At 64.7% G+C, this 27,997-nt stretch overlaps 2 protein-coding genes across 4 annotated transcripts; both read left to right on the forward strand.

Annotated features, from left to right (window-relative positions):
* The first annotated feature begins 209 nt into the window (after nucleotides 1-209).
* Nucleotides 210-24,241, forward strand: CAMKV (CaM kinase like vesicle associated). 2 transcript variants are annotated; one of them, XR_006741185.1, is made up of 12 exons: nucleotides 210-391; nucleotides 6,447-6,555; nucleotides 6,638-6,769; nucleotides 6,916-6,990; nucleotides 7,175-7,313; nucleotides 7,426-7,546; nucleotides 7,681-7,756; nucleotides 7,847-7,983; nucleotides 8,115-8,193; nucleotides 8,377-8,464; nucleotides 8,727-9,676; nucleotides 24,228-24,241. XR_006741185.1 is itself a non-coding variant. In XM_036432252.2 (11 exons), the coding sequence occupies exons 2-11, from the start codon at nucleotides 6,461-6,463 to the stop codon at nucleotides 9,231-9,233; spliced, it is 1,449 nt and encodes a 482-aa protein (XP_036288145.1). In that variant the 5' UTR covers nucleotides 210-391; nucleotides 6,447-6,460; the 3' UTR covers nucleotides 9,234-10,490. The 2 variants fall into 2 exon arrangements, 1 of the variants encoding a protein (XP_036288145.1); XM_036432252.2 differs by lacking the exon at nucleotides 24,228-24,241 and having other exon boundaries at nucleotides 8,727-10,490.
* LOC118715783 (TRAF interacting protein) lies at nucleotides 12,063-27,791 on the forward strand. Of its 2 annotated transcripts, XM_036432401.2 has the most exons (15): nucleotides 12,064-12,240; nucleotides 14,891-14,948; nucleotides 15,385-15,468; nucleotides 17,595-17,634; nucleotides 18,035-18,162; nucleotides 19,169-19,263; nucleotides 19,658-19,771; nucleotides 20,311-20,398; nucleotides 20,954-21,043; nucleotides 21,450-21,538; nucleotides 24,483-24,638; nucleotides 26,418-26,466; nucleotides 26,715-26,864; nucleotides 26,933-26,983; nucleotides 27,158-27,783. In XM_036432401.2, exons 1-15 carry the CDS (start codon nucleotides 12,143-12,145, stop codon nucleotides 27,293-27,295), a joined length of 1,428 nt encoding a protein of 475 aa, XP_036288294.2. In that variant the 5' UTR covers nucleotides 12,064-12,142; the 3' UTR covers nucleotides 27,296-27,783. The 2 variants fall into 2 exon arrangements, with proteins under 2 accessions (XP_045435535.1, XP_036288294.2); XM_045579579.1 differs by lacking the exon at nucleotides 26,715-26,864 and having other exon boundaries at nucleotides 12,063-12,240; nucleotides 27,158-27,791.
* The last annotated feature ends 206 nt before the right edge of the window (nucleotides 27,792-27,997 follow it).

The following is a 27,997-nucleotide window of genomic DNA, read 5'->3' on the forward strand; positions in this document are numbered from 1 at the left end:
TCGGGGCGTCCACTTGGGCTTTGTTCTTTGGGTCCCTCACTCCCAGCGGGGGACGGAGCCGGGCCCCTGGGATCCCTGCCACCCAGCCGGCTCAGGGCCTGAGGGGCCTCTGGGTGTCCGCCGGGGGCCTGGGGCGCCCCTGGGAGCGGGCTGCAGCCCGGGGCTCCTCCAGGTCGGGGCGGAGCCGGCGGAGAGCCCGCCCCCAGCCCGCCCCCGGCCCGGGATGCGAACCGGCGCAGGAGCGGCGGCGGGAGATGCTGACGGTCCGCGAGCCGGAGCGGCTGCAGCTGGTGCCGCGTCTGCCCCGCGTCAGAGCGGACCCCGCCCGCCGCCCCGGAGCCCCGCCGCCCCCGGACCGGCCGCTGCTCCCCGCGATCTCCCGGCGCTGCAGGTGCGGGCGGGCCGGGCGCGGGGTGGGGGCGCCCCGAGCGCCGGGCGGTCTGGGAAGACGGGGTCTCCGGGTCTCCGGCCCGAGGTGGGGGCGCCGGGTGTGGGACCCCGAGGGCTGGGGCCGGCCAATCAGGGGATCAGGGGCGCGGGGCTGGGCTAAGTTCCGTCACCCCTGACAGCCGGGCCCCAGGGGAGCCCGGACCGAGTCCAGGCGGACCTCCTCCACGGCCCCCACCCTGTGCGCACCACCCCCCGCGCGCTGGCTCCCATTGTGCGAGCGGGAGCCGCAGGCACTGAGTGCCCCATGGGGAGGGCCCCGGCCGAGCCGACCCTCCGGACCCTCAGCCCGCCTGCCCTCCTCCCTCCCCGCAGGCAGCCCCGTTCCTGTGACAAGGGAGAGGGGTTTGGGGGGAATTTATTTATTTTTAATGGACGACGACCTGGAGGGGGTTGGGCGGGGCGGGAGGAGTGGGGAGGGGGCTCCCAGCCGCTGGGACCACCAGCCCCTCGGCCGGGACCTGGCTCCCAGGCTCAGCCGGCCGGACCCCACCTTGGGCGGCGGGCGGGGGACGAGCTTCCGCTGGGAGGTGCGGGCTCGGGCACACGTGTGCCTCCCGCATGTGCGTCGCTGTGCCAGCGGGGGCGAGCCAGCAGCGGCTCTGGGAAGGAGGTCGGGGGGCGCCCGGGTGGGGAGCAGGGCCCGGGCTGGGGGGGGGGGACAGGGAGCGAGTGAGGGTCCGCCTTTCCAGCCTGTAGCTTTTGGCGGGGGCCCAGGGCCTCCCCCAGCCCCTCCGCTCTGCAAGCGCTTTGTCCATCCCCTCCCAGGCAGAGCCTGCGCCCCAGGCTCTCTCTTGGGGAGCAGGCCCTTCGTCCCTCTGGCCACTCTCCTCCCGGCCCGGCTTTGAGCCCCCCAAGGGGGTGCCTCCCCCACCGTCTTCCCCAGTGGATCCCTGTCAGCTTTCACACCTGCGGGGCCTGAGTCCCTCAGGCAGGGCACTGCTGCCTCCACTTCTCTCAGTGCCCTGCTCTGGGGGGACAGGGGGGCAGGCTCTCCTTTCCTCTGCCTCCCAGCCCCTGCCCTGGCCACCACTCACTAGCAGCCCAGCCGCTCCTGCCCTGGAGGAGGCCACAGTGTCCGGTCTCCGTCCAGGGAAACAGGCACGCGGGGCGGGCAGCTGTCCAGTTTCTAGGTTGCTTAGGGGCTGAGCTGCAGGACGCCCTGGCGGAGGGGGCAGTGGTGGCGGGGGTTAGGCTGAGCCCCAGGGGCCGGGCCCCCAGGCCAGGAGAGGCCAGCAGGAGGGGGAGGAGCCGAGCGGGGCACTGAGAGGAGGGGCCCTGAAGGAAGCAGCCAAGTCTCTGAGATCCGAGATCCGTTTCCATCCCCCACACCCGCCCTTCCACGCGTGGGGCCGCCCTCCTGAGCGGAGCCGGAACCCCAGCCGCCGTGACGAGGGCTGGACCACAGCAGGCCTCCGCCGGGCGAGGCTGGCCTCTGCAGGACAGGCGCCCGGTGGTCCCCGCCAGGTGTGCAGGGCACGTGGCATTCCTGAGGGCTCTCTGGCACCCACAGGCCCTCAGGACCCCGGCCCGCCTCCCCTCTGTGCCCTGGGGCTGCGTCCTTTCCCTCGGGCCCTCTCTGCCCCCTTCCTTCCCAGGCTGTGCCTTTGTCTCCCCTCCTCCCTGCCCCACTCGCTCCTGTCAGTGCCCCCTCCTCCCCACCCGCTGGGGGCCGGGGCCCCGGAACCCCTGGGGCGGAACCTGCCTCAAGCCCCAGCGAATTCACCCAGGGGTCTGGCTGCCATCTCTCCCCTCCCCCTCCCCTTGTTTTAAAACTTCCATCACCATAGCAACCCCTTGCTCTCTGAGGCTTCCCCTGCGTCCCCTCCTCCACCCACAGGGCTGCTTTCCGGGGTTGAAAGACGGGGACCCTCTGGCTCTGCCTGTGCGGTGAGGACTGAACTTTCTAGAGGGGACACCTCTCTCTGCAACACCTGGCTGGGCGGGAGGGAGTGGCCGCAGGGACTGGGCCTCCCGGGTCCCCCCACAGCAGCTGGACGGTGGCCGGGAAGCCCAGCTCTGCCTCCGAGGCCAGACCCTGAGCTCGGGGTCCCTGCATCCCCTGGACCTGCCCCGGAGGCCTCCGCGGGGCGGGCAGGGCTTGGGCCCGGGCCAGTCCATGGCAGAGGAGAGCCGGGGAGGGAGGCGCCTGCAGGGGTTCACAGATGCCACTAAATCGGGAGGTGTTGTCTGCAGCTGTCGGAGGCTCCCTGGCCCGGGCCTGGCCCCCCAGCCTCGGGCGCGGGGAGCTGTGGAACCCTGCTGCCAGCGGAGCCCGGAGCGGCAAACGCATTTGTGGCCGAGCAAGGTGGGGCCTGACCCTGGGGAAAGGAGGGACAGGACTCCCCTGTGGGGCTCTGGGGCCCCTGAGCTGGCCTTGGTCCCACTGACGCTTCCCGTGGGCCGGCCTGGCCTTACACCATCTCCACCCGGGACCGTTCGTGCCCGGGCCCTGCAGTCAGTCGGAGGCTGCCTTCGGGGCCTCAGGCTCCATTCCCCGAGGGGGGGTCAGCTGACAGAGCCTGGCCTCCGGCTCCCGGGGGGCGGCCCTGCGCACACCATCCCATTTCTCTGCAGGGAGAGGGGGAACTGGCGCTCGCCTCCTGCGCCTCCTGGTGGACCTGGGCAGAGCCGGGCTCGGGGTCACTGCGGGGAGAGACCCCGCTGCTGAGCTGAGTCTGGGCCTCGGGGTCAGACCTCCCGGCTCTGGAAGCTGCTCCAGTTCTGGGGCCGGCCCTCTCCCCACTGTCGCAGGCAAGTGCTGGGGGCTCGGAGCGCCAGCAGCCTCCCAGGTGGCAGCAGTGGGTGGCAGATGGCAGAGCGGAGGGGGTGGAGGGGACTGAGGCATTCATTCCCGGCCCCTTTCTTCTCTCCCGCCTGGGCCCGCGTGGGGGTGGGAGCCAGGGAGCAGTCAGCTGGCGAGAAGCAGCACCTGGCGGAGGGGGGGGGCAGGTGGACGGCCCTGCCCTGCCCTCGAGGCTCCAGGACCTGGAGGATGCGGCCCCTCCGGCTGCTGGGACTGTGGGCGCAGCGGGTTCTGGGCAGCCCTGGCCCTGTGGGCACCAGGGCAGGTGCGTGGCCAGAAGCCGCAGAGACCAGGGACAGGCACATGCGGGGCCTCCCACGCCTGCGTCAGAGCGGGAGCCGTGGGGTGGGCTGGGCTGGGGAGTTGGGGGTGAGGACGGCATTCGGGGAAGGGCCGTTTTGGGTCTGGAGCAGGGATGCTTTTAGACAGGCTGCTGCTCCAGCACCTGGCCGGATCGCAGTGAAGGAGATGCCGCCCGGGTCGGCGCCTGGGGCTGTGGAGGCTGGTGGGCGCGGAGGGCAGGAAGGTGTGCCCGCACTGGCTGCCCGGAGGGCCTCTGCCGAGCTGGCGGCCGGTCACCTGTTGGTGATGTTTGGTAGTGGCTGGTTGTTGGTGGTTATAAATAACTCTGGCGTGACAATGGAGACTGATGGGAGGGGGGAGGGCACGTCAGAGGGAGCCGTCCGTGTAGGCAGAGCCACAGAGCTGTGCTCCCTGTGGGACCCAGCACACGCCTGGGCCCAGCCGGGGAAGGCGGTCACCGCACACCGGGGCCCCCCGCCATGGTTAGGGCACAGAGATGGCGCCGGCAGGGTGGGCGGCTGGGCCTCCCGTCAGCTGTGGGAGGGGGTTCCGGCCACGTGGTGGCAGAGACACCGTTGGGAGCCCTCACAGTCCACTCCCTCTGCGCCTCCTGGGACGGCTAAGCGGCCTGACTCCCGCTGGGAGAGCCGTCGCGGTCCCTGAGCCCACAGCCAGACAGGGGGCTGCTGGCATGCTCCTGTCCCAGGGCAGGCTGGAGGGAGAGTGCAGGGCTGGGACCCGGGAGCGGTGGGCCTGCCTGGAAGAAGCAAACAGCCTGGGCAGGGGGGGTGCTGTGCGCGGCCCGGCCTGGGGTGCAGGCCGACTCCCCCTGACCCGGCTCCTTCCAGTGCCTGGCTTCCTCCCTGCACTGCCCGCGCTGAGTGACGGTGAGGCCAGGCCGGGCCGGGGGCTGAGTGAGGACGGTGTGCGGCCGGAGGAGCAGAGCTGAGCAGGTTGGCGCAGCCGCGGGCGGAGCCGCTGCGGCCCGGCCGGCCAGGCGTTTGGAGGCAGACTGGCCCCGCCTTTCCTTCGGCGATGAGCCAGTCCCCCTGGCACTGCAGTGCCGGGCGCAGGTGCTGGAATGCCTGGAGCCCACCGCGGTCAGCTGCATGAAGTCCCCCTTGTGCCTGGAACCCCGACCCTGCCAGGGCCTCTCCTGTGAGGTCTCTGTGGGCCGCGGCGAGCAGGCAGCGACCACCGGCAGGCTCGGCCCGGTTCCCTTTTCGGGGCCTTTCCCCCTGCCTGGCTCCTGGCAAACCCTTCCCGCTCGGGCCCAGCCCCAAGCTGCTTCTCCCTCACAGCCTCTCCTGGCTTCTCTGCCCGGATGGGCCTTCTCCCTCCGGGGACTCCCCCAAGCACAGCACCTGAATGCAGCAGTGACCACATCAATGAAAGCAATCAGAGTAAAAACCCCAACAAAGACCACAAACAGAAAGTACAAGCCTGTCCCTCGGACACCGATGCTTGGCCCCAAAGAGAACTTTTGCTCTCTTGGTGGTCCTTCCGGAATAGTGTATAAACTGGTGTGTGCACTTTTAAAAATGCAGCCCCGGCTAGCGTGGCTCAGTTGGTTGCGTGTCATCCTGTGCATTGAAAGGTCGCCGGTTCGGTTCCCAGTCTGGGCACTTCCCCCCTCACAGATGGGATTCCCGCGGATGTGTGTGGGAGGCGACCGGTCAGTGTTTCTCTCTCACACGGATGTTTCTCTTCCTCCCTTTCTCTCTACAAAAATCAACAAAAACATATTTAAAAAAATAACAGAAGTGATGTTAAAAAAAAACAAAAAACCTTTAAAAATTTTACCTTAACAGTTTTAATTTGAAATATAACAGAAATTTAGGAATGTGTCAAACTTGTATATACATTTTTAGAAATTATTACAGAGCTGTGAAACCATCACTTAGTTCATAAATAAGCCCAGCAGAATCCCCAGGTGTCCTGACTCAGTCAGACCCCTTTCTTTCTCTGGAAGGACTCAGGGTGTTTATTTCCTGGCTTTTCTTTGTCCTTTTGCCAGTGTGTTTACATCCTTAAACAGCACAAGGTAATTCTGCCCGTTTTGAACGCTATATGGATTCTGTAATTGATAATATTGATTATAGATTACATAGTCGTGGTTGTCTCTAGTTTTTGACAGATATCAATACTGCAGCTGTGAGCACCCGTGCGTGAGCATCCTGTGTGTTTGTGTATCTCAGCAGGGCAGTTGCAGGCTCATAGGATTTATCTGATGTTTTAGCAGCTGGTCCCCAAGGGCAGACTCGCCCTCCGCCAGCAGTGCCCGTGTTCTCCTCGTCTGTGCCAATGCTCGGCATCTTCAGACGTTCAGAGATGACTATCTGATGAGTGGGCAGTGACAGCCTTGTCATCTGTAAAATAGCTGAAATGTAAAAATCCATTTTGTTATTGTTAATCCTCAGCCAAGAATATTTTTCCATTAATCTTGAGGGAGAGTGGAAGGGTGAGGGAGAGACAGAGAGACATCAATTGCCTGGGCCCTGCAACCAAGGTACATGCCCTTGACCAGAAGCGAACTTGGGACCCTTTAGTCTGCGGGCTGATGCTCTACCCATTGAGCCACACCTGCCAGGGCTAAATAAGTCATTCGCTCCATCTTTTCAGTGTGTACGTTACACAGTGACTCCCTGATATGTCCGTTTGACACTTCCATGAGCGGGGTGATGGGCGTTCGGGTAGCCACGCTGAGTGGCTGGAGGCCAGGGCCGACAAGCAGGCTAGGAGCGGGTCTGACCTCCCTGGAGCCCTTCCTGCCTTGGACTCTGCATCTGGCGTGGCCTGAGCTGGCTGGGGCCTCCCAGAGGCAGCCTCGGTGTTGTGGGGAGCGAGCGGCACGGCTGAGCCAGACCCCTCCCGCCCGTCCTGCCCACAGCTCAGAGCCTGGTCATGCCGTTTGGGTGTGTGACTCTGGGCGACAAGAAGAACTATAACCAGCCGTCGGAGGTGACGGACAGATATGATTTGGGACAGGTCATCAAAACGTGAGTGCCGTCCTGGGGGGCCGGGGCGGGGGTGGGGGGCAGCCTGCGCCGAGGCCGGCTGAGGGGGTGCCTGCTGCTGCAGGGAGGAGTTCTGCGAGATCTTCCGAGCCAAGGACAAGAGCACGGGCAAGCTGCACACCTGCAAGAAGTTCCAGAAGCGGGACGGCCGCAAGGTGCGCAAGGCGGCCAAGAACGAGATTGGCATCCTCAAGATGTGAGTGAGGCCCGGGGTAGGGGGGCAGAGGGAGAGGGGCAGAGGGCGGGGGGGGGGAGGCCTCTGGCCAGTCAGCAGTCTGCTGCGGCCCCCAGAGCCTCTTTCGGGACTCACTCCCCTGACGATGGGTGCTCCCCTCGCCGCAGGGTGAAGCACCCCAACATCCTGCAGCTGGTGGATGTGTTTGTGACCCGCAAGGAGTACTTCATCTTCCTGGAGCTGTGAGTGTGGGCCCGGGGCCCCGGGACACCCCACCCTCCGGGGGACGCCCCCTCCTCGGACCCCGGGGCCCGGTCTCGGCTCGGTGCCCTGTCCAGCCAGCTGCCCGGCGTAGGCAGCCTGCCCGCCTGCTCGCCCCACGCCCGGTCCTGCTCGCGCCGGGCTCAGGGGCTGGATGTCCCTCAGGGCCACGGGGAGGGAGGTGTTTGACTGGATCCTGGACCAGGGCTACTACTCGGAGCGAGACACCAGCAACGTGGTGCGGCAGGTCCTGGAGGCCGTGGCCTACCTGCACTCGCTCAAGATCGTGCACAGGAACCTCAAGGTGAGGCGGGGCCTGGCCCGCGGGGCCCGGGCGGCTGGCGGGGGCCGGGCCAGCCCCCGAGGCCCTCTCCTCACGGTCCGTCTCTGCCACCCCGCGCGGCTCCTGGCGGCAGCTGGAGAACTTGGTGTACTACAACAGGCTGAAGAACTCCAAGATCGTCATCAGCGACTTCCACCTGGCCAAGCTGGAGAGCGGCCTCATCAAGGAGCCCTGCGGGACGCCGGAGTACCTGGGCAAGCAGGCGCGGGCGGGCGGCGGGGGGCGACCGCCTGCCGAGGGACTCCGGGGCGGGAGGGCCCAGGCGGGGTGTGAACGGTGCCGGGCCTGGCAGGCCTGATGCTGACCCGCCGGCTGGAACTGTTTGCAGCCCCGGAGGTGGTAGGCCGGCAGCGGTACGGACGCCCGGTGGACTGCTGGGCCATCGGCGTCATCATGTACATCCTGTGAGTGGGCGGGCGAACAGGGGGGCTCACAGCCAGGGGGCGGGGCCTGTGCCATGGCCTCCGGGGTGACCCCGGCCTCCCGCCCGGCAGGCTTTCGGGGAACCCGCCTTTCTACGAGGAGGTGGAGGAGGACGACTATGAGAACCACGACAAGAATCTCTTCCGCAAGATCCTGGCGGGCGACTACGAGTTCGACTCCCCGTACTGGGACGACATCTCGCAGGCGGGTGAGCCGGCCCCGCACCCGGGCAGCACGGAGGGTTGGCGCGGGGCCTGTCCTCAGCCTTCGCTCTGGACTCTGCCCCAGTCCACCCCTGGCCTCTGGATAGAGCCGAGCTCTCCCCGGCTCTGTCCGCAGCCAAGGACCTGGTCACGAGGCTGATGGAGGTGGAGCAGGACCAGCGCATCACCGCCGAGGAGGCCATCTCCCACGAGTGGTGAGCGGGGCCAGGAGGCCGGGCGAGGCCGGCCTGTCCTCCTCACACCCGCAGCCCATCCCTGAGGCCTGGGGTGGGGGTGGGGGTGGGGGCGGCCAGACCGCAGAAGGCGCCGGTGACCGCTGGAGCTTCCGAGGCCGGGCAGTGGAAGCCGCCCTTGGGACGCTTTTGCACCCTTTCCAGGATTTCCGGCAACGCCGCTTCCGACAAGAACATCAAGGACGGAGTCTGTGCCCAGATCGAGAAGAACTTTGCCAGGGCCAAGTGGAAGGTGAGGCCGGGGGCGCTCCCTCGGACTGATGCCACGTGCTCCTTCTGGAGCCTGCAGCTCCTTGCAGTCTCCCTCACAGGCTCTGCTCCACCACGAGCTGGGGGCCGGGTGCCTCGCCCTGGGGTGATCGGAGCAGCCAGGGGCACCCTGGGGGGATCGGAGGCGGCCAGGGGCAACCTGGGGGGTGGCCTGGGCTTGGCCGGCGCCAGGGAGGGGACTTGGCTGCCGTGAGCCTCCCTGAGCCCCTCTCCCCTCCTCGCAGAAAGCTGTCCGAGTGACCACGCTCATGAAGCGGCTGCGGGCGCCAGAGCAGTCCAGCGCCGCGGCCGCCCCGTCGGCTCCAGCCACAGACACTGCCGTGCCCGGGGCTGCAGGTGGGGCTGCCCCAGCCCTGGGGGGCAGTGCCAGCGCAGCCACAGCAGGTGACGCTGCAAAGAGTGATGGTGCGGTCCCTGCAGACCGCAGTGCCACCCCAGCCACGGACGGGAGCGCCACCCCAGCCACCGACGGGAGCGCCACCCCAGCCACCGACGGGAGCATCACCCCAGCCACCGACGGGAGCGCCACCCCAGCCACGGACGGGAGAGCCACACCAGCCACGGAAGAGAGCACTGTGCCCACCAGCCAGAGCAGTGCCACCCCCGAGCCGGCCTCGGCCCAGCCGGACAGCACAGCCTCCGGGGGCGCGGCGGGCCAGGCCCCGGCCGCCAGCACAGGGGGAGAGGCCGCTGGCTCCGCCGCGGAGTCCCGGAGGGAGGATGCCAGCTGAGTGGCAGGCTCGTGGGGGGCGGGGGCGGGCAGGAGGGTGGGAGCGTGGATGAGAGGCTTCTCACTGTACATAGAGTCGCTGGCATGATGCCCTCGCACCCCTCCCCGGCCCCTGCCTCTCACTGTGGGGCCTGTCTGGGGGCCGCGGGAGAGCAGGCTCGTCTCCCGCGTGTGTCCGTGTGAGTGGTGGGCAAGCCAGAGGCAGGACCGGCCCCAGCCCCTGCATGGATTCCTGTGGCTTTTGTCTTTCGCTCGCTTCCCGTTCTGTTCCCGTGGGACGCTGCTTGGGGATCCTCAGGAGGTCCCTGCGCCTCTCCCTTCCGCCTCACGACCCCCCAGGCAGGCCCTGCAGCCCGTCCCCTCCCAGGCCCTAAACTCGGGGGCCTTGCCCTGAGAGCTGGTCCTCCAGCGAGGCCCTGTCAGCGGTCTTACCCGCGCAGGCACGTGCCTGTGGTCCGGGCGCCTTGCGGAGCGGGCCCAGGCCAGGAGGGGTGCGGAGATCAGAGCAGTGTGCGCCAGGACGAGGCTGGGCGTGTGGCGGGGGGCACTGCTCGGGCGCCGTGGGGGTCCTCAGAGGCGAACAGGAGTGAGGAGGGTAGAAGCTTTCGTCTTTGTCCCTGGGAAGCCCCTCCCGAGACCCTCTCTGCCTCCCGGGCCTGCAGCGGGCTGCCTGTGCCACGGCTGGGAGCCTGAGTGGGGAAGGAGGGAGGAGAAGGAGGCAATGAGAAGCGGGAGGACAGTGCAGGCCCAGCACGAGTGCGCCAGCCCAGCGGGGCCTCACCACAGCCAGGCAGGAAGGGCTGGTGTTCCCTGCCTCTTCCCAGGCGGCAGCCCTCTCTGTCCCAGGGGACCTGCACGTGTGTCCCACACTCTGATTTGGGAGGGTCTGCCCTTGAGCAGATTTTCTCTCTCCCACTTCCACAACGGAAAAGAGGGGAGTCCCCATTATGTCTGACCCACTCCCCCTCCGATGGGGGCTGAGAGAGGCCCGGGTGCCTCTGAGCCCCTTTGCCAGGATGAGGGGGTGGAAGAAGGCTCCCCAGTTTCCTGGAGGCTCCTGGGAGGTGCCCTTTGTCAGACCCCACCGCGGCCTGGGCAGGCAGCTGCCCGGTCCCGGCCCCACTCGGCACTCGGCGGCGGGCCTGCCCTCCCCCCTGCATGCCTGTGGGTCTGCTGTGGTGTGTGAGGATCGGCGGGCTTGCTGTGCCTGTTGAACCTGGCAAATAAACGTCAGCCTGACAAAGCCTCTGGCACCTCTAGCTGCTGCTTCCTGTCTTCCTGGGGAGGGGCCCAGCAGGCAGTGGGGGGCGGAGGCTGAAAGGAGGTGCCCAGCAGCAGCCTATGCTGAGGTCCCCGGCTGGCTTGGCCAAGAGCACAATCATCCTCACCGGGTGCCCCTAATGGTGGCGACGGGTTCCTCTGGGCTGAAACCCACACGGATGGCGGTCCTGTGTTGGACCTTGGGCTGCTGTCATGACAAGTCCTATGTAACGAGGAGTCCCTGGTGTGCCCCAGCTGGTGTGGCCCAGTGCATGAGCATCAGCCTGCGGACCAAAGGGTCCCAGGTTTGATTCCAGTCAAGGGCGTGTATCTTGGTTGCAGGCTCCTCCCCAGCCTGGGTTCTGGTCAGGGGCATGCAGGAGGTCACCAATCTATGTGTTTCTCCCACACTGATGTTTCTCACTGTTTTTCCCTCTCTTTTCCACTCGCCCTAAAAATCAAGGGGAAAATATCCTCAGGTGAGGGGGGAAAAAACAAACAAACACGAGGAGCCCTTGGTTTAACTTAGGCACAGAACTGGAACCCACCAAAACCCAGCCGCCAAGGTGGGCTTCCCTGTTGGGGAGAGGTCCCAGGGCGGGCAGCGCACGAAGGTTCTAGCTGCCCTTCATGTAGGCCCTTCTTCCTGGGAGCAGCACTTGGGCCCAGGGGTTCTCTGAGTCTCCTTCAGGAGCAACAAGCCAGTGGGGCATCAGGAGGCTCAGCAGGAGGTTTCCTGTGTGTGTGGGAGGGGGTGGGGGCGGGGGGTTGAGGGGGTAACGCTGCTAAAAGCAGCTGAGTGGTAACTCCTAGGAAGACTGGTTCCATGCCCTGCACCCGAGGAACTCACCCGGAATGCCGCTGCCCCTGGGGAAGACTCTAAGATCACTGATGTGATGTGGGGATAAGAAACTAGGGTTTGTGAGCCACTGGCTATGGGACACCGGGCCTCCAAAATCCCTACGCTGCGTACAGTTCAGGGGCACAACGGATCCTCCCGGCGCTCAGAGCAGAAGTCAGGGAACCGGCCCTGCCGCCCGCAGCCTTGGGGGTCGTCGTCAGGCGGGGTTAGGACCCGTGTCTATCTTCCTGGGACGACTCCACAGCCGAGGGCTGGGAGGGCGGGGCACCCTCTGGGTCAGTGGGAACTTCCCGCGCGCGGGCCAACTCGGCCGGAGCGCGGCGGCCCGCTCTCCACGGGGACCCCGTCCCACGGCCCTGCGGCCGCGGGCCCGCCTCTCCCGCTGTCCAGAGGGGGCTGCCATGGCAGGCCGGGCCGAGGAGCCCGAGCCCGGCGCACCGGCGCTGAGTGGCCCCGAAAGCAGCCCGGCGGCGGCGTGGCCGCTCCCGGTCCCGCTCCGGTCCCGCTCCGGGTCCCGCTCCGGGTCCCGCTTCCGTCCGCGCTGCGCTCCGCGGTCCCAGCACCTTCCCGGAGCCGCCGCCCCGCTCCCGCGGCCCGCGCTCCGCCCCAGGATTCTATTTGTCCGCGGGGCCTGAAACCCCGCCCCCAGAGGGATCGTCCAATCCGGGATCTGTATTTAGGCTCCGCCTCCACGTTTCGCGTAGCCACTTCCGGCCCTACCCCGGAAGTCGCGCCGTGGAGCCAAATTTGAAGGGAGCTGAGACGCGGTGCCGGGGTGCCCGGCGACCATGCCCATCCGTGCGCTCTGCACCATCTGCTCCGACTTCTTCGACCACTCGCGCGACGTGGCCGCCATCCACTGCGGCCACACCTTCCACCTGCAGTGGTGAGTGGCCGCTGTTGGGGGCTGGACGCTTCCTGCCGTCCTCGTCCCTAACGGGAGGGAGTGTGGGGTGTCGGGCCTGCGGCTGCCAGCCCCCCGCAGCCCGGACGGGGGATGAGGGGGACACTCGCGGCGCCCCACGGGAGGTCCCCGACCTGGGCCGAGATGAGCTCTCCCCACACTGACGAGCCCTTCGGGTTCTTGGCGATGGAAGCCCGGTAGGCCTCTGGCTGGACGGTTTGGGATGTTTGCTCAGAGACCGCTCTCTGGTCAGACCCCCCAGTGTATTCCCGACGCCAGCAAACCTCAAACCCAGGTAACATCCCAGGGCGAAGTGGTGCGGCCTGAGGGAGCGGGCGATGCTGCCCGCCCTGCGGGACCGGTCAGGGAGGACAGCCGGTGGGGAGAGCCCGCGGCTGTGGGCAGGCTGGTGCAGGGCCCGGCTCCTTTATTTATTGGGGTAAAATATACAGAGAATTCACCATCAGAACCACTTCTTGCTCCCCCCGCCCCTGTTTTAATTACTACATACCTTTTTTAAAAAATATATTTTTTATTGACTTTTTACAGAGAGGAAGGGAGATGTAGAGAGCTAGAAACATCCATGAGAGAGAAACATCGACCAGCTGCCTCCTGCACACCCCCCACCGGGGATGTGCCCGCAACCAATGTACATGCCCTTGACCGGAATCGAACCTGGGACCCTTCAGTCCGCAGGCCAACGCTCTACCACTGAGCCAAACCGGTTTCGGCCTTTTTTATTGTAATAAAAGTATATAACATAAAAGTATACCATTTAACCATTTTTGTACTGTTGCAAAATTTATTTAACAACATCAACAAATTCAATATGGGAAAGAACATGACCCAGCTTTAACATAGACCCTCTGGAGAGGGGATGTGTGGAAGCCATGGTCTCCTCTCTTCCCAAGGCTCCTTTTGCCTCCGCTTTAATCTTGTTCTGTCGCCCGCCAGAGGCCGTTGCCTATCCATGCACGATCAGCCGCCAGATTCCTAAAGGGATAGATTCCGGCAGTGTCCCTTGGACATGTCTGCCGCCATCTAATTGCAGGGCCTTTTGTTCATTCTTTTTCTAACCTGGAAGGGGAGCTTTGCGCATGGCATTCACTCAGTGAGCTGAAAGATCCATTCGTTTTAACCACTTTTAAGTGTACGAGTCAGCGGCATGAAGTACTTTAGTAATTCTGTGTAACCATCACCACTGCCTGTTTCTAGAACTTTCCCATCATTCCAGACCAAAAAAACAACAATCCACTACCCATTGAACAATAACTCCATCCCCCCTCCCCAAGGCTCCATTTTACCCCTGTCTCCTGGAGTTGCCTAGTCTAGGCCCTCATAGAAGTAGAATTGTACAATATTTGTTCTTCTGAGTCTGGATTATCTCATTAAGCATCATATTTTCAAGGTTCATCCGTATTATAGCATGTATCAGTATTTCATTTTTATGACTGAACTAAAGACCCAGCACGCAAAATCATGCGCAGGTAGCTCACTGCTGCTCTCCGACCCTGCTCACCGCCGCTAGCCACTGCTCATGAGGGGTGGGGGGGAGAGACACACACGAGAGGTGGTCAATGTCTCATGGTCACTGAGATGCATGAGTGAGCATTCCGGTCGTTACACTTATGGTCCCTGGCCTTTTATTATATAGGGTAGGGTAATACTCAGTTGTATGGAAATACCACATTTTGTTAATCCTTCATCTGTTAATGGACCTTGTTTTGCTTCTGTGTTTTGGCTGCTATGAGCTGTGCTACTGTAAATGTTGATAAACGAAAATGCTTTCTGTGATTTAGATATTTTAAAACTTATTAAGACTTGTTTTGTGGCCCAACATATGGCCAGTCTTGGTGAGTTGCGTGCGCACTTGAGAAAAACGTGTATTCAGCTGTTACCAGGTGGAGTATATGCCCGTTAGACCTGGTTAGTTTATTTTGTTGTTCAAGTTCTCCCTTTCTTCGTTGATTATCTGTCCGATTGGTCTGTCTATGATTGAAAGTGAGGGGCACTGACATCTTCAACTTTTGTTCTAGAACGATTTCTCCCTTCAATTCCGTCCACATTTCTTTCACATACTTTTGGGCTCTGTGTTTAGGTGCACACGTGTTTATAATTGTTATTTCTTCTTGGATTCAACCTGTTACCAATATATCAGTATATGAAGTCCTTTGTCTCTTGTAATCTTTTTTTTTTTTTTTTTTTTTTAACTTAAAGTCTATTTTGTCTGACAGGTAGACACCTCAGCTCTCTTGTTGTTATAATTTTTTACTTATCCTGGTTGGGATTCGTTACATTTCTTCCATTTGTGGAATGATTTCTTTAATTAGCTTTGGGAAATTAAAGCGATTGTCTCTGCATGTATAGCCTCTATGGAGGGAAGAGGAAGGGAGGGAGGGAGGGAGGGAGGGGGGAGAGAAGGAAGGAGGGACATTGATGTCAGAGAGAAATATTGATGAGTTGCCTCCCATGCACACCCTGCCTGGGAATTGAACCCGCGGCCTATGCTGCACCATCTGAGCCACCTGGCCAGGGCGGTTCTCCCCTGTGCTGTGGCGGAGCAGGCTGCCCGGCCTGGGTGTCTGCGGGCACGCCGTGGCTCACCAGCCTGAGTTTCTGCTTCTCATTCCAGCCTGATCCAGTGGTTCGATACAGCACCAAGTCGGACCTGCCCGCAGTGCCGAATCCAGGTGAGCGGGGAGGGGGATCCCCCCACTACGGCCTCTTCTCGCCAGGAAGCAGGAACGAGGGGCGGTCTCTGAGGCTGGTATCGCTGGCCCTTTGGAGCCTTGTGGCTTGTGGCTCTGAGGCCTGCTCATGCCCACGGGTGGCTGGCAGGCACACTCACTGCCTGGATCACCTCACCTGGATAGATTCGGGCCCTCCTCTGCCTCTCCCATTTTCCCAATGCCCAGCACCTACAGTTGGGGTGTCATTTGAGTGGTTACAATGTGGGTCCCAGAGGCATGACCTCAGGAGCCACCAGGCTCGGGGCACCAGCTGGGGCACTGCAGGTTGCAGAGGTCTTCTGCCTCCACGGGATGCGGGGTGAAATGTGGGGCCCGAGAGCAGGCCTGGCCCGGGGCCCGGCTGTGCAGTCACGTTCTTCCTTGTCTTCCCGTGCAGGTTGGCCGGAGGTCCATCATCAACAAGCTCTTCTTTGACCTTGCCCAGGAGGAGGAGGGTGTCTTAGATGCAGAATTCTTAAAGGTGCCCGGAATCTCTCTCATCCTGCTGAGCCCCATGTTCTCTGCCCGTTCTTTCTGCTCCCCCCTCTCAGCGCGAGTGTGTGTGGGAGCTCTGGAGGGGGGAGAGGACAGGCGGAGCTGAGGTGCAGGAGAAGCGCACTGTAGAGCCCTCCCTCTGGGGTTTCAGAGCATTTCCGCCCCAGGGTCAGAGTGCCCCTCCCAAGGTCGCCTCGCCTTAGTAGGGGTGTCGAACTCAATCAGAGAAGGGGCCAAAATCCAAAATCCAGCCTAAATCGCGGGCCGAATGGTTTACTGAACAGTCATAAACTGTCATTGTGATGGAAACGCAGCGGAGTGCAGTGATGACAGCGCGGTGCAGGCCACATTGCAAGGCCTGGCGGGACGGATTTGGCCCGCGGGCCTTGTGTTTGACACATGTGCCTTAAAGGATCCACAGCCACCCTCCCAGCCCACAGCCAGGGAGGTGTGTGGGCCCTTTGATCGTGAACCTGGCTGTGTCTCACACCTGAGGGAGCTCGTGTCTTCCCCGGGCGGGAACAGAGGCAGCGCCTGGAATCCAGATTTGCACCCACACTGCGGGAGCGGATGGGTGGGTGGGTGCCCTCCCGCACGCCCACCGCTTTGCCCGGGCCTGAGGTTCAGCTTCCTGCACGAGAAGCCTCGTGAGGAGGTGGGATTAGCGTTGGCGATGAGCTTGGACTCCGGGGGTTAATTTTCTGGGCATCTGTCAGATCGAGGCTCATTTGGCCTTGGCTCCAGGGTACCATGATGTCCTTGGAACTCACTGATTCAAGAACGGGGAGCTTTTGTGCTGAAAGCCAGCATGTTCATCGTCATGGTAACTGCTCCCAGCCTTCAGCTGTGCTCTCCCCGTGATGCAGGAACAAAGGCAGCCTCGTGTCTTTCCGGCGTTCAGAGCCAGACCTGGGAGACAGCGAGGCAGCCTTGCGCGGCTGCGAACAGGGCTCGGAGGCGTCCTGCGTGGGTGCGGCGGGCCAGGGCCTAGAGGTGGCTGTTCCTCTCAGCCCCCGGCCCCTCCTCCCCGCCCACCACTCCCCACTCCAGGCGCTCAGCCCACATGGCCAGCCCGGCCGGCCCACCTGTGGCTTATCGGCCTCTGGGGCCGGGCCTTAGAATTGGAGACGGGTGAGGTTCTGAGTCTTGTGTTGATCTGGAGGAGGATTTGCCTGGATTCCACCCAGCTGCCTCCATGGAGCCTTGGCCACACCTTTCGGTTTTCCGGCTGATGGAGGAGGCACCTCTGGCCACCGGTGCTGAGTGCTCTGGCTCCCGAAGGGGAGCTGGGGCAGCGCTGCCCGCCTCTCAGCGGCCCTGCAGGGGCTCTGGAATGTATGCACAGGCTCCGAGGCTCAGACAGTCTCCCTGGAGCCCCGCACGCGTGGGGTTTCCCCCAGGGGCTCACAGCTGTCCTGGCCCACCAGCCATGTTAGTCCTGGGGCTGGCGATTGTGGGAGGGAGGTGGACTGTGAAGCAGGCAGGACCCAGGGCAGAGGGAGGAGAGGTAGCCCAGGTCCTTGGCCATGCCCACTGTGTGTCCCGCTGAGCGCAGCTGACGCCCAGCGCGGTCAGGGCCAGCGCGGGCCCAGGACGCGGTGGAGCCTCCGCTGCAGGGCTGCCCCCCAGGCCTGCCTCCCTCCCTCCCTTCCCTCTCCCCCTGTGCGGGGTCTGGTACCTGATAGCACTTCCCCTTTGGCTGCTGCTCAGGAAGGCGAGAGCCAGAGCAAGGCTTCCTGCCGTGGTTGCTGGGCCTGGGCCTCTCTAGGCCAGTTGTCGGCAAATCGCGGCTTGTGAGCCCCAGTTTGCCTCTCTGTTGACTAATGAGTTTGCCGACCACTGGACTAGACGAAATGCTACCGTGTAGTTGGAAGCTGTGAGGATTAGGCAGTTGTGGCATATTATGTGCAAAGAGGCAAAGGGTAGCATATGATAGTGGTCGGCAAACTCTTTAGTCAACAGAGCAGCAAACTGTGGCTTGCGAGCCACGGTTTGCCGACAACTGCTCTAGGCCGACAGGCTCCACGACCCCCCCTCCCCGCCCCCACCCCCCACCCGGGGCTCCCAGGCCGATGGAGGCGGCTGCTGCTCACGGTGCCCGTTGCCTTGCAGAATGAGCTGGATAACGTCAGAGCCCAGCTTTCCCAGAAAGGTGAGTCAGCCGGCGGCACGGCCGTGGGGAGCCCTGGCCCGGGTGCTGGTGGGAGAGGCCAGGGCTCTCCCCGCTGGGTGTCTGAGTCTGGCCAGCTCTGTGGCTGGAGGAAAGGGGAGGAGAGGAAGGGGCCTGACTGCCCCGGGACCTGGTGCTCAGCTGGGAGGCCCCTGAGGGACAGAGTGGCTGAGGGAGAGGCTCCGGCCAGAGCTTGGCAGGAACCTGGTGCATCTGGGACGATGAGCTGACTGGACATGGCATGGGGGCCATGAAGCGGCTTCCCCACCGCGGCCCCTGCCTCTGGCCTGGGACTGTTCCCCCCCTGCCTCGGGGTGGGGTGCTGGCGCCCAGAAGCCCAGGCTCTCAGCTGACAGGCCCCTCTCTCTCCTCCCTGCCCCAGAGCGGGAGAAGCGGGACAGCCAGGGCATCATCGACACCCTGCGGGACGCGCTGGAGGAGCGCAACACCGCCGTGGCGTCTCTGCAGCGGGCCCTGGACGAGGCCGACATGCTGTGTGCCACCCTCAAGGTGGGCCGGGCCAGGGTGCGGGGCCGGGGCGCTGGGGAGGGAGGGGGTGGAGCCCCGGCCGGGCTCGCCGCTCCAGGCTTCGCTCCGCCTTGGTCAGCAGCGCGGTGTGAGGTGTAGGATGGAGGCGAGCCCCTCTCCCCCTCTCCCCCTCTCCGTGCTGCACCCGGCCCGCAGAGGGCCGCACAGGCCTCCCTCTGAGGTTGTCCTCAGGTGTGAGGAGCTGAGGCCTTCCCGCACTTCGGGGGCTGCTTAGCCAGGACCCGGGAGGCGGGGCGTGTTCCCGGAGCGGGTGTACCCCGCCCGGAACGCCTGTGCGCACTCAGCCCTCGGCGCGGCTCCCGTGAGGCCGCCCCGGCCCCGTGAATTCTGTATCAGCCGGTTGAGCTCTTCTCTCCCGGGGCTGGAGGCGATTGATGGGAGCCCTCCGTGGACATGCTGGCCTCGCAGGAGAACAGTCCTTGCCGGGAGCCACTGGAGGGGGAGGAGGCGTCCCTGTGAACAGACGGAGTCACTGTCTGCTCCTGCGGCGGCTGGTCTGGGTCACGTGGCCTGGCCAGGGAGGGGAGGCTGCAGAGCAGGGTCCCCAGAGGTGGAGGGTCTCGGCTGAGGGCAGCTGGCCGGTGGCCCCTGGCTCAGAGCTGCTATTCTGGCCGCCGTCCTTCGGCCTAGATGGGGGACAGTGAGGCCCGGACTGTACAGTATGCACCATAACGCCCAGCACAGGCGTCAGGCAGCCCACGAGGGCCTGTGGGTGCTGCCGGGCTGCACCTCTGGGAGACACAGCTCCCGGGAGCGCGGGGAGGTGAGGAGCTGCGGGCGAGGGCCTCTCCGCAGAAAAGCACAAGCTCCAGTGCGCCCAGCAGCCTTCCCTCCGGCCAGGGGCGGAGGGGCACACGGTTCTCAGCCTTTTCAAAAGCCGGCAGGGCCGGGTGGCGCTTCCCCAGTGCCTATAGCCGTGGCCCCGGGTGCTCCAGGCGACAGGAATGTTGGTGTGTTTGCTCCTCAGAAGCAGATGAAGTTCTTGGAGCAGCAGCAGGACGAGACCAAGCAAGCCCGGGAGGAGGCCCGCCGGCTGCGGAGCAAGATGCAGACCATGGAGCGGTGCGCTGCCCTGCCCAGCCCCGGGGCACCGCTCCCAGGCCGGCGGGCCGGGCACCGCTGTGGCTCTAGCGGAGGCCGGGGGGCGGGGCTGGGGGAAGGGGGCAGCTGGGTGGGGCGCAGGTGTCTGCTCAGCCTCGGCTGCTCCACTTCCCTGGGGGCCCTTCCACGTTCTTCCCTGTCCTGTTGCCCGTGGCCACGTGGCTGGCAGCCTTACGCTTGTGCTCTAAGCCTCTCTCGGGGATCCCTGGCCTGGAGCGCCGCTGGCAGCACCCCTTCCTCCCCAGCAGCATCCCTGGGGCTGTGCTCCTAGCGCCGGGTTGTCACCATAGCAACAGCAGCGAAGGGAGGCAGAGCTGTCTCCGAATGCTCAGCGCCGTGGGCCGCTGTTTTTCAGGATTGAGCTCCTACTCAAGAGCCAGCGGCCTGAGGTGGAGGAGATGATCCGGGACATGGGCGCAGGCCAGGCAGCGGTGGAGCAGCTGGCCGTGTACTGCGTGTCGCTCAAGAAGTGTGTGCTCCGTCCTCCTCCCAGCCCGGGCGCTGCCCCCTGCTGCCCCCCTTACCGGCAGAGCAGGGAGTTAGGGCCCAGCTCAGGGTGCCTGCCGCCTCCGTCCGCTCTGAGCCCACCTCAGCCTCTGACCCTCCGCTCACTGATGGAGATAGGGATGCCGGCCTGGGCTGTGGAGGGAAGGGAGTGGTTAGAGGCCTTATTCCAAGGAGGCTGGCCCGCCTCCGAGGGGAGCCCTGCGCAGTCTCCGCCGCCTGGGCCCCAGCAGCACTGTGCCGCCCCGCCTGGCTCACCCTTGCTGCGGGAGAGGCAGGGCAGGGCCGCGTGGCTGACCGCACAGAGCACCCAGAGGCCTCCTGAGTGAGGGCCGGAGGGAGCGGGCAGCCGCTGTCCTGGCATTGGCGGGGAGGACCCTCCCAGCGCCGCCCCAAGCTCGGTGTCAGAGTGGACGTGCAGGCTGGGCTGGGCTCGGTGTTTGCTCGGTGCTCAGTCTGACCAGCAGGTGCCCTTTCCGACGTCCCTCTCCTGGCCCCTTGCAGGGAGTATGAAAATCTGAAGGAGGCTCGGAAGGCCTCCGGGGAGCTGGCTGACAAGCTCAAGAAGGACCTGTTTTCCTCCAAAAGCAAGGTACCTGCGGGAGCAGGGGGGCGGGAGAGCTTCTTGTGGGACGGGGGGGCGGGAGAGGGGCCGTCTTACTTCCACGCTCAGGCCCGGCCCCTGAGCAAGGCCTGGGGCCTGCGGGGCCGCTGACCAGGGCTGTGGCCTGACTCGGAGACCAGTCCTCACGGGGTGGGCTCAGGCTGTGTGCCTTGTCCAGTTAGGGTGGCAGGGCACACGGGTGCTCTACTGGCGTGCAGCCTTATGCCCCCTGCTGCCCTGGCTGCTGCCCTCAGCTGGCGGGAGAGCAGGTCCCAAATGTGCCGCCCTCAGAGGTCCACGCCAGGCCCAGAGCACATGCGCTGGGAACCCAGGGGGCTCAGCACGGCCACTTCACTCTCAGGCCTGGCGCACCCCCGGCCGCGGGTGCAGGGCAGCCTGAGGGCCTCGCTGGATCAGGGCCCAGCACTAGAGTCTCCCGGGGCCCCACACCCGGACCCCAGTCTGCCCTGAGCAGCCTGGGCCGCCGCGGGCAGGGCAGGGCATGTGGCCGCCCTTGGCTCACCCCCCTCCGCTTGCCGGCAGTTGCAGGTGGTCTACGCTGAGCTGGACCAGGCCAAGCTGGAACTGAGGTCGGCCCAGAAGGATCTGCAGGGCGCCGACAAGGAGATCGCGGTGAGGGGCGCCCTGGCGGAGCGGGTGGGGGGGAGGGGGGAGAAAGAGGGTAAGGGGGTCTGTGTGCCCTCGGAGCGGCCGGGGCCGGCTCTGCCTGGGGCCTGCGCAGTCGGTGGAGCTGGGTGTGGGCTCCCTCGCCTCCTGCACCGGGTGGGTCAGGGTGGATGCCTGGAGCCCGGTCTGGAGCCTGGCGGACGGCGCCGGGTCTTCCCCCACCGTCTCTTCACCTGCAGCCCAAGTTCGCCAGAGACGGGGCTTTGCCAGTGTGGCGGGGGGCGGGGGGGAGGCGGTTCTGGTCTCAGGCCCTGCCCGCTCCCGGGCCTGCCGTCTGCTGTCGCTCTGTCCTTGGCGTCTGTCTGGGCTTGACGCCCCAGCCTTTCATTCACACGTTCTCCTCCTTCCCAAGAGCCTGAGGAAGAAGCTGAAGATGCTGCAGGAGACCCTGAGCCTGCCGCCGGGGGACAGCGAGGCCGTGAACCGGCTGGTGCTGGAGAGGTGTGTGTCCTCGGGGTGCGGGCCGTGCTGGGAGAGCTCCCGGTCAGGGCCGGCCTGGCTCTGGCGGGCGGCTCTGCGGTGGGTGCGAGGCTGTGCTGCTGCCTGGGAGGCAGCCACGGTCTCGCTGCAAAGCAGCTGAGGCAGGTTCTGGGCTCAGACAAGCAGAAGTCTGGGCAGCCCAGACGGGACCTCGGATGGCAAGCAGGGCAGGCACTGGGGTTTCCCGCAGCCTGTTTGTGGGATGGCTCACCAAACGCTCTGTCAGCCCCGCCCCCTCCCGAGTCTGGAGCAAACGGGAACAGTCACTAAAAGGATCCCTCTGGGCCCCGGAGCGTGTGCATGGACGCTGCCAGCAGAGGGAGCCAAAGGCTAAGGATGCGTGTCCCTGTTCCTCCTGCGTGTCCCTGTTCCTCCTGCGTGTCCCTGTTCCTCCTGCGTGTCCCTGTTCCTCCTGTGTGTCCCTGTTCCTCCTGCGTGTCCCTGTTCCTCCTGTGTGTCCCTGCTCCTCCTGCGTGCCACAAAGCCGCGGGGCGGGCACCCTGGGCTGTCTCCCCACAAGCTAGCGGCCCGTCTTTCCCTGAGCCACGCTGCGTGTCCTGGGGAGATCCTCATGCTCCCTCTCCCCATGTCCAGCGGGTGCTGGAGCCGCCTGCCCCTTCCCAGCCACCCCTCCCTCTTCCTGTCAGCCCAGCGGCAGCCCCTGGGCACCGAGCCTCTCCTTCCTCACCGAACAGGCCGGGCCTCGGCAGGGGCGCCTTCAGGCTGCAGCCACCTCGTACCGCTGAGGACCGTTCCTCGCCCTCCTGCCTCTGCGTGGCTCTTCTCCCCTTGGCTCGGCGGCCCTGCAGGCACACACACACACGGTCTCCCAGCAGCGACAAGCTCTCCCTCCTCCGCTGTCCCTGGCCGTGCACGGCCAGAATGTGGGGCCCTGGGTACGCCGGCGGCTGCCCGTCCAGCTGTTGCAGTAGGGCTGTCCTTCACTCCTGTCATGTCAGGGCGGCCGCGGAGGGGTGACTGGGAGACCTCTCGGGGCCTCCAGGCTGAAGAGTTGGGAGGCCTTCACTTAGGGAAGGCCCACGGGCACCCTGAGCTCACGGGGAGACACTGACCGTCTCCCCGCACAGGCGCGGGCTGCTCCGGGCCTTGGCTCCGTTCTGGAAGTTGGGCTTTGCTCCACCTCCTGAAGCCCCCGGCCGAGGCCCCTCTGCACACAGGCCTGGCTACATGTCCCCAGGCGATGCGTCTCCGGGCGGCCCAGCAGTGCCCCCGCCAGCACGGGAGTGGGAAGGAAGGAGAGGCCTCGGCATAGAGGGCAGTTCGAGCTTCTAAGAGGGGTTTGCTGGGGACGGTGTGAGGGCGTGAGACTGTCCCCCTGGGCCAGGGCAGTGTGGGGAGTGAGCGGGCACCGGGCACCTCTGCAGCTGGGTTCCCTCTGTGGGCCAGGAGGTGCACGGGAAGAAGACTGTCCTAACTGAGCCAAAGCTGGGCACGCATCCTGGCACCGCGGGCAGGGTCTGGGCACAGCAGCAGGAAGCCCTGCCAGGAGACGGTGGAGAGAAAAGGCCGCCCAGCCGGACCCGCCTGCCTCTGCCTCGTGGTGCCCCAGTGGGGAGAGCGCAGGCCAGCAGCCTGTGACCGGGGGCACGGGTGGCTCTGGCTGTGCCTGGCACAGCGGTTCCCAGAGGGGAGTTGGCGTAGGTGGGTTCGCCCGGCCTCGGTTGCACTGGCAGGCAAGGAAGGGGAGCTCTCTGGGTCGCTTCCCGCGAGGGGTGCTGGGCCGGTGGGATTAGTTTTAATGTTGGTGGAACCGCCTTCTCCCGCAGCGGTGGTGCCATTTGCCCTCCCCCAGCAGAGCACTGCGTCCGTCTCCACTTCCCACCGCACCTGCTCCTTTGGTTCTGGTTGGTTTGGTGGTTTGGGTGGACAGGAGCGTCCTAACAGTGCGCGGTGGCATCTTGTGGTGGCTCTGATTTGTCTTCCCTGATGAGGAGTGGTGGTGAGCATCTTTTCGTGGGCTTATGGGCCGTTTGTCCATCTCAGGAGAAACATCTGTCAGACCTTCGCCCCTTTTGAATCACGTTTGTTTTCTCTCAGTCAGGTTGAGTCCTAGCTCTCTATAGGTTTTAATCCCTCACCAGAGATACGATCTGCAAATATTTTCTCTCATTCCCTGCATCGCCCTTTGACTACGATAATACATTTTGATGCACAAATTTTTAAATTTGTGTGAAGTCTGGTTTGTCTGGTTTTGTGCTGCTTTTTTTTTTTTTTTTTTTTAATATATTATTGACTTTCACAGAGAGGAAGAGAGAGGGATAGAGAGTTAGAAACATCGATGAGAGAGAATCATCGATCAGCTGCCTCCTGCACACCTACTGGGGATGTGCCCACAACCAACGTACATGCCCTTGATCTGAATCGAACCCGGGACCTTTCAGTCTGCAGACCGACGCTCTATCCACTGAGCCACACCGGTTTCGGCTTGTGCTGCTTTTTAAATGGAACACATGCGCATAGCCCGTGTTAGTAACTTACTGTCTGGAAGCCCTCCTTCAGTGTCTGTCATGTTCAAGCTCGGAGCAAGCCAGCTCCGAGGGAGCCATCCTCTCGGTCTCTGAGGTGCCGTCCTCCTCGGCAGTGCAGAGGGCGGTCTGGCCGTGCCTCTGCTCCTGCGCTGCGCTCTGAGAACCGAGGCGCGTGGTCACACGGCAGCTCCCTGTGCGTGTGGGCTGCGTGGCTTTCGCGTGCTTCCTCCTACCGCCAGCCTGTGGCTGGCCGTGCCTGGAGGGCTGAGCCCAGTGGTTTTCCTGTGGTGACGAGGCTGCCCTGCAGGGGGCGCTGAGCGGGGCGGCTGCAGCCCCTGGAGCGGAACCGTCTCCCGAGCCCTCGGGGCCGCTGTCCTGGGCGCCTCGGTGAGCTGGTCCCTCTGTCTGTGCCGTAGCCCGGCCCCCGTGGAGATGCTGAGCCTGAAGCTTCGCCGGCCAGCCTTCAGCGACGACATCGACCTCAACGCCACCTTTGACGTGGACACCCCGCCGGCCCGGCCCCCTGGCCTTCAGCGCGGCCCCGCCAAGAAGCTCTGCCTGGAGAAGGCACGGTGAGTGCCCACACCGGGAGAGGGGCGGAGGGAGGTCCCTGCGGGCCGCCTGGTAGCTCCGAGCGGCTGCGGGCTGGGCTGGCCTTGGTGCCAGCCCTCCCTCCTCCCTGCACACTGACCGCACAGTCTTCGTCTTGCCTGTCCAGGTCATCATCGCCCTTTAAGCAAGGAGACGGGGGGGGGGGGGGCGGGGGGAGGATCCAGAGGTCCCGTGGGGAGGATGGGCTGATGGTGGGGGCACTCCCACTGTGTGGAAGGCCACCCCCGGGTCCTCTTCCTCCGGGCCCCTGAGGCAGGGCCATCTCACCCCATGGAGCCCTGAGGCAGGGCCATCTCACCCCATGGAGCCCTGAGGCAGGGCCATCTCACCCCATGGAGCCCTGAGGCAGGGCCATCTCACCCATAGCCCTGAGGCAGGGCCATCTCACCCCATGGAGCCCTGAGGCAGGGCCATCTCACCCCATAGAGCCCTGAGGCAGGGCCATCTCACCCCATGGAGCCCTGAGGCAGGGCCATCTCACCCCATGGAGCCCTGAGGCAGGGCCATCTCACCCCATGGAGCCCTGAGGCAGGGCCATCTCACCCCATGGAGCCCTGAGGCAGGGCCATCTCACCCCATGGAGCCCTGAGGCAGGGCCATCTCACCCCATGGAGCCCTGAGGCAGGGCCATCTCACCCCATGGAGCCCTGAGGCAGGGCCATCTCACCCCATGGAGCCCTGAGGCAGGGCCATCTCACCCCATGGAGCCCTGAGGCAGGGCCATCTCACCCCATGGAGCCCTGAGGCAGGGCCATCTCACCCCATGGAGCCCTGAGGCAGGGCCATCTCACCCCATGGAGCCCGGCCCAGCCCTCCTGGGGCAGCCGTAGCGGCAGTGTGGGGGGACCTGCACCAGGGAAGCAGTGGCCCTGGCAGCGGAGGCTGTCCCTGGCCCGCCAGCCACATGCAGTTTACCACGGAGACAACCACTGTTCCCGTCAGGCGTGGACGGCCTGCTGTCCAGGCAGGGAGGCCAAGGGCTGCTTTTGATTGTTCTCCACCACAGGCCGCCGTCCTCCCCTCGCCTGGGGGAGACCCGGCCGGGCGTGCAGCTGCCTGCCCAGGAACTGGATGGAAGCATTGTGCCTGCTCTGGGGCTGGGACGGGAGGCCTGGCCTGTGCAGGGAGGTGTCCGCCCTGCCCTGTGGGCGTCTGCTCATCGAGGGCCTCGTGGCGGCAATGGCCCCGGCCTGGCTCCTTGATGGGCCTCCCGTGGGTGTGCCTCGGCTGGGCGCTCCTGCCCACCCAGAGCCCGGGACATGGAGAGATGCCTGGGGGCTTGGGGAGCATTGGGGTAGCTTATCCCTGAGTGGGAGCCACCAGATTGGCAGTGGCCCAACCTTCCCTGCCTCCGCCACTGGCCGCCGTGACTGTCTAGCTTAGGGGTGTCGAACTCAATCAGAGAAGGGGCCAAAATCTAAAATCCAGCCTAAATCGAGGGCCGAATGGTTTACTGAACAGTCATAAACTGTCATTGTGATGGAAACGCAGCGGAGTGCAGTGATGACAGCGCGGTGCGGGCCACATTGCAAGGCCTGGCGGGACGGATTTGGCCCGCGGGCCTTGTGTTTGACACATGTGGTCTAGCTGGTCACAGTCTGCCGTGGCATAGGGATCACCGAGGTGCCTTGCCCGGCACCCACACGCCACTCCGCACCACACGGTGGCTCTGCAGGAGGCGTGTTGAGCCGACCACCGTCTGTGTCCACTCACCTGCCTCTCGCCTTCGTGTCTCACAGCGCTCCCACTCAGGACGGGCCCGGGAAGCTGCCCAAAGGCTCCACGCAGGTAAGGCTCCGGACGCTGTCCCCACACGGCCGAGTCCCTCAGTCCGGCCGGGCTGCGCGTGAAGCCGGGCTCCGGGAGGGCAGGTCTTGCCAGATCTGTGTCAGTCCTCACCCAGGCCTGGGGCCCTGCGGGGCCCCCAGAAACCTGCCCATTGTCCTTTCTGCTCCCCGGAGGGGCTGGGGGTCCTAGTCCTCCACCCGCCCACCGGCCCGCGCTACCACCAGCTCAGGCCTGGCCGGCCTCCGCAGGAGCCGCAGCTCTCGCTGGGCGGCCAGCGCTGTGCGGGCGAGCCGGACGAGGAGCTGGCTGGTGCCTTCCCGCTCTTCATCCGGAACGCCGTCCTGGGCCCCAGGCAGCCCAAGAGGGCCCAGCCGGAGCCCCGCCGCAGCACAGACACAGTGAGTGCCTCCCCGGGGCAGGCCGGCCCGCGGGCCGCGGCCTCCGCTCAGCTCTCCCTTTCCTGCAGGTCAGAACCGGCTTCGACGGCCTCGGGGGCCGGACCAAGTTCATCCAGCCTGTATCCTTGTTCCATGCTGAGCCGAGCTCAGAGCCCACACCCCCCATCACGGGCCCCGCAATCCCAGCTGCCGGGGGCTGCTGCCTGGTGTGTAACGGGGGCCCACCCCAGGTCTCACCTCTCCTGCCTGTATTCTAGTCCTTCCTTCAGCCTTTGCCTTGACGTCTCCTTCAGACCGACACGACTCTGATCCGGCCCCTGCCGGTGAAGCCCAAGGCCAAGGCCAAGGCCAAGCAGAAGGTGGGGGCCAGGACGGCGCTCCCTCCCTCCCAGGCCCTCCTGTGGTGGGCCAACAACGCCAACTGCAGCTGAGGACTGGCTCCGCAGGGGGTTGGGGACGTGGTCCTCTCCCAGACCACGACAAGAAGCTGGGGCCGGGGTGAAGCCAGAGGATGTGCCTTCCCAGCTCACAGCCGGCCCCTCCCCCATTCTGGGCCTCGGGGCCGGGGCAGCTGTGGTCAGCTCACCGCTCCTGCCAGGGGCTTGCTCCGTGTTGCGGGCCCCCAGGTATGGCCATGACCAGCTGCTGGGCTGCTGCTGAGCCTCCAGACCAGGCCGTGGCTGACCGTATGGACCAAGTGCCGGAGGCCGCGCAGGCTGCTTCGCCGGCCACGCTGCTGCCCGCCTGGCTCCTGCGGGCATGGCCGGCCCAGCAGCGTGTGGGGAGCGACAGGTGGGGGGCAGAGGACGGGCAGGATTTCTGTGTGGAGAATAAAAAAGTATTTTCTTCCTGTGTCTGGGCTTTTGTACTTTGGGAAACTTTTTTTAAAAATATGAGGAAAGGAGAGGGAGAGAAACATCAATGATGAGAGAGAAGCATTGATTGACTGCCTCCTGCACGCCCCCTACTGGAGATCGAGCCTGCAACCAGGGCCTGTGCCCTGACTGGGATCGAACCCGGGACCACAACCATCTCACACCAGCCAGGCAAACTGACATCTCGACAGCATTGTGTCTACCTACCCATGTACCTGGGGTAGACCTCCATTTATGTAGAACTTTTAAAATTTCATC

Source organism: Pipistrellus kuhlii, unplaced genomic scaffold (assembly GCF_014108245.1).
Source record: "Pipistrellus kuhlii isolate mPipKuh1 unplaced genomic scaffold, mPipKuh1.p scaffold_m20_p_11, whole genome shotgun sequence".
In the NCBI taxonomy this organism is placed as follows: domain Eukaryota; kingdom Metazoa; phylum Chordata; class Mammalia; order Chiroptera; family Vespertilionidae; genus Pipistrellus; species Pipistrellus kuhlii.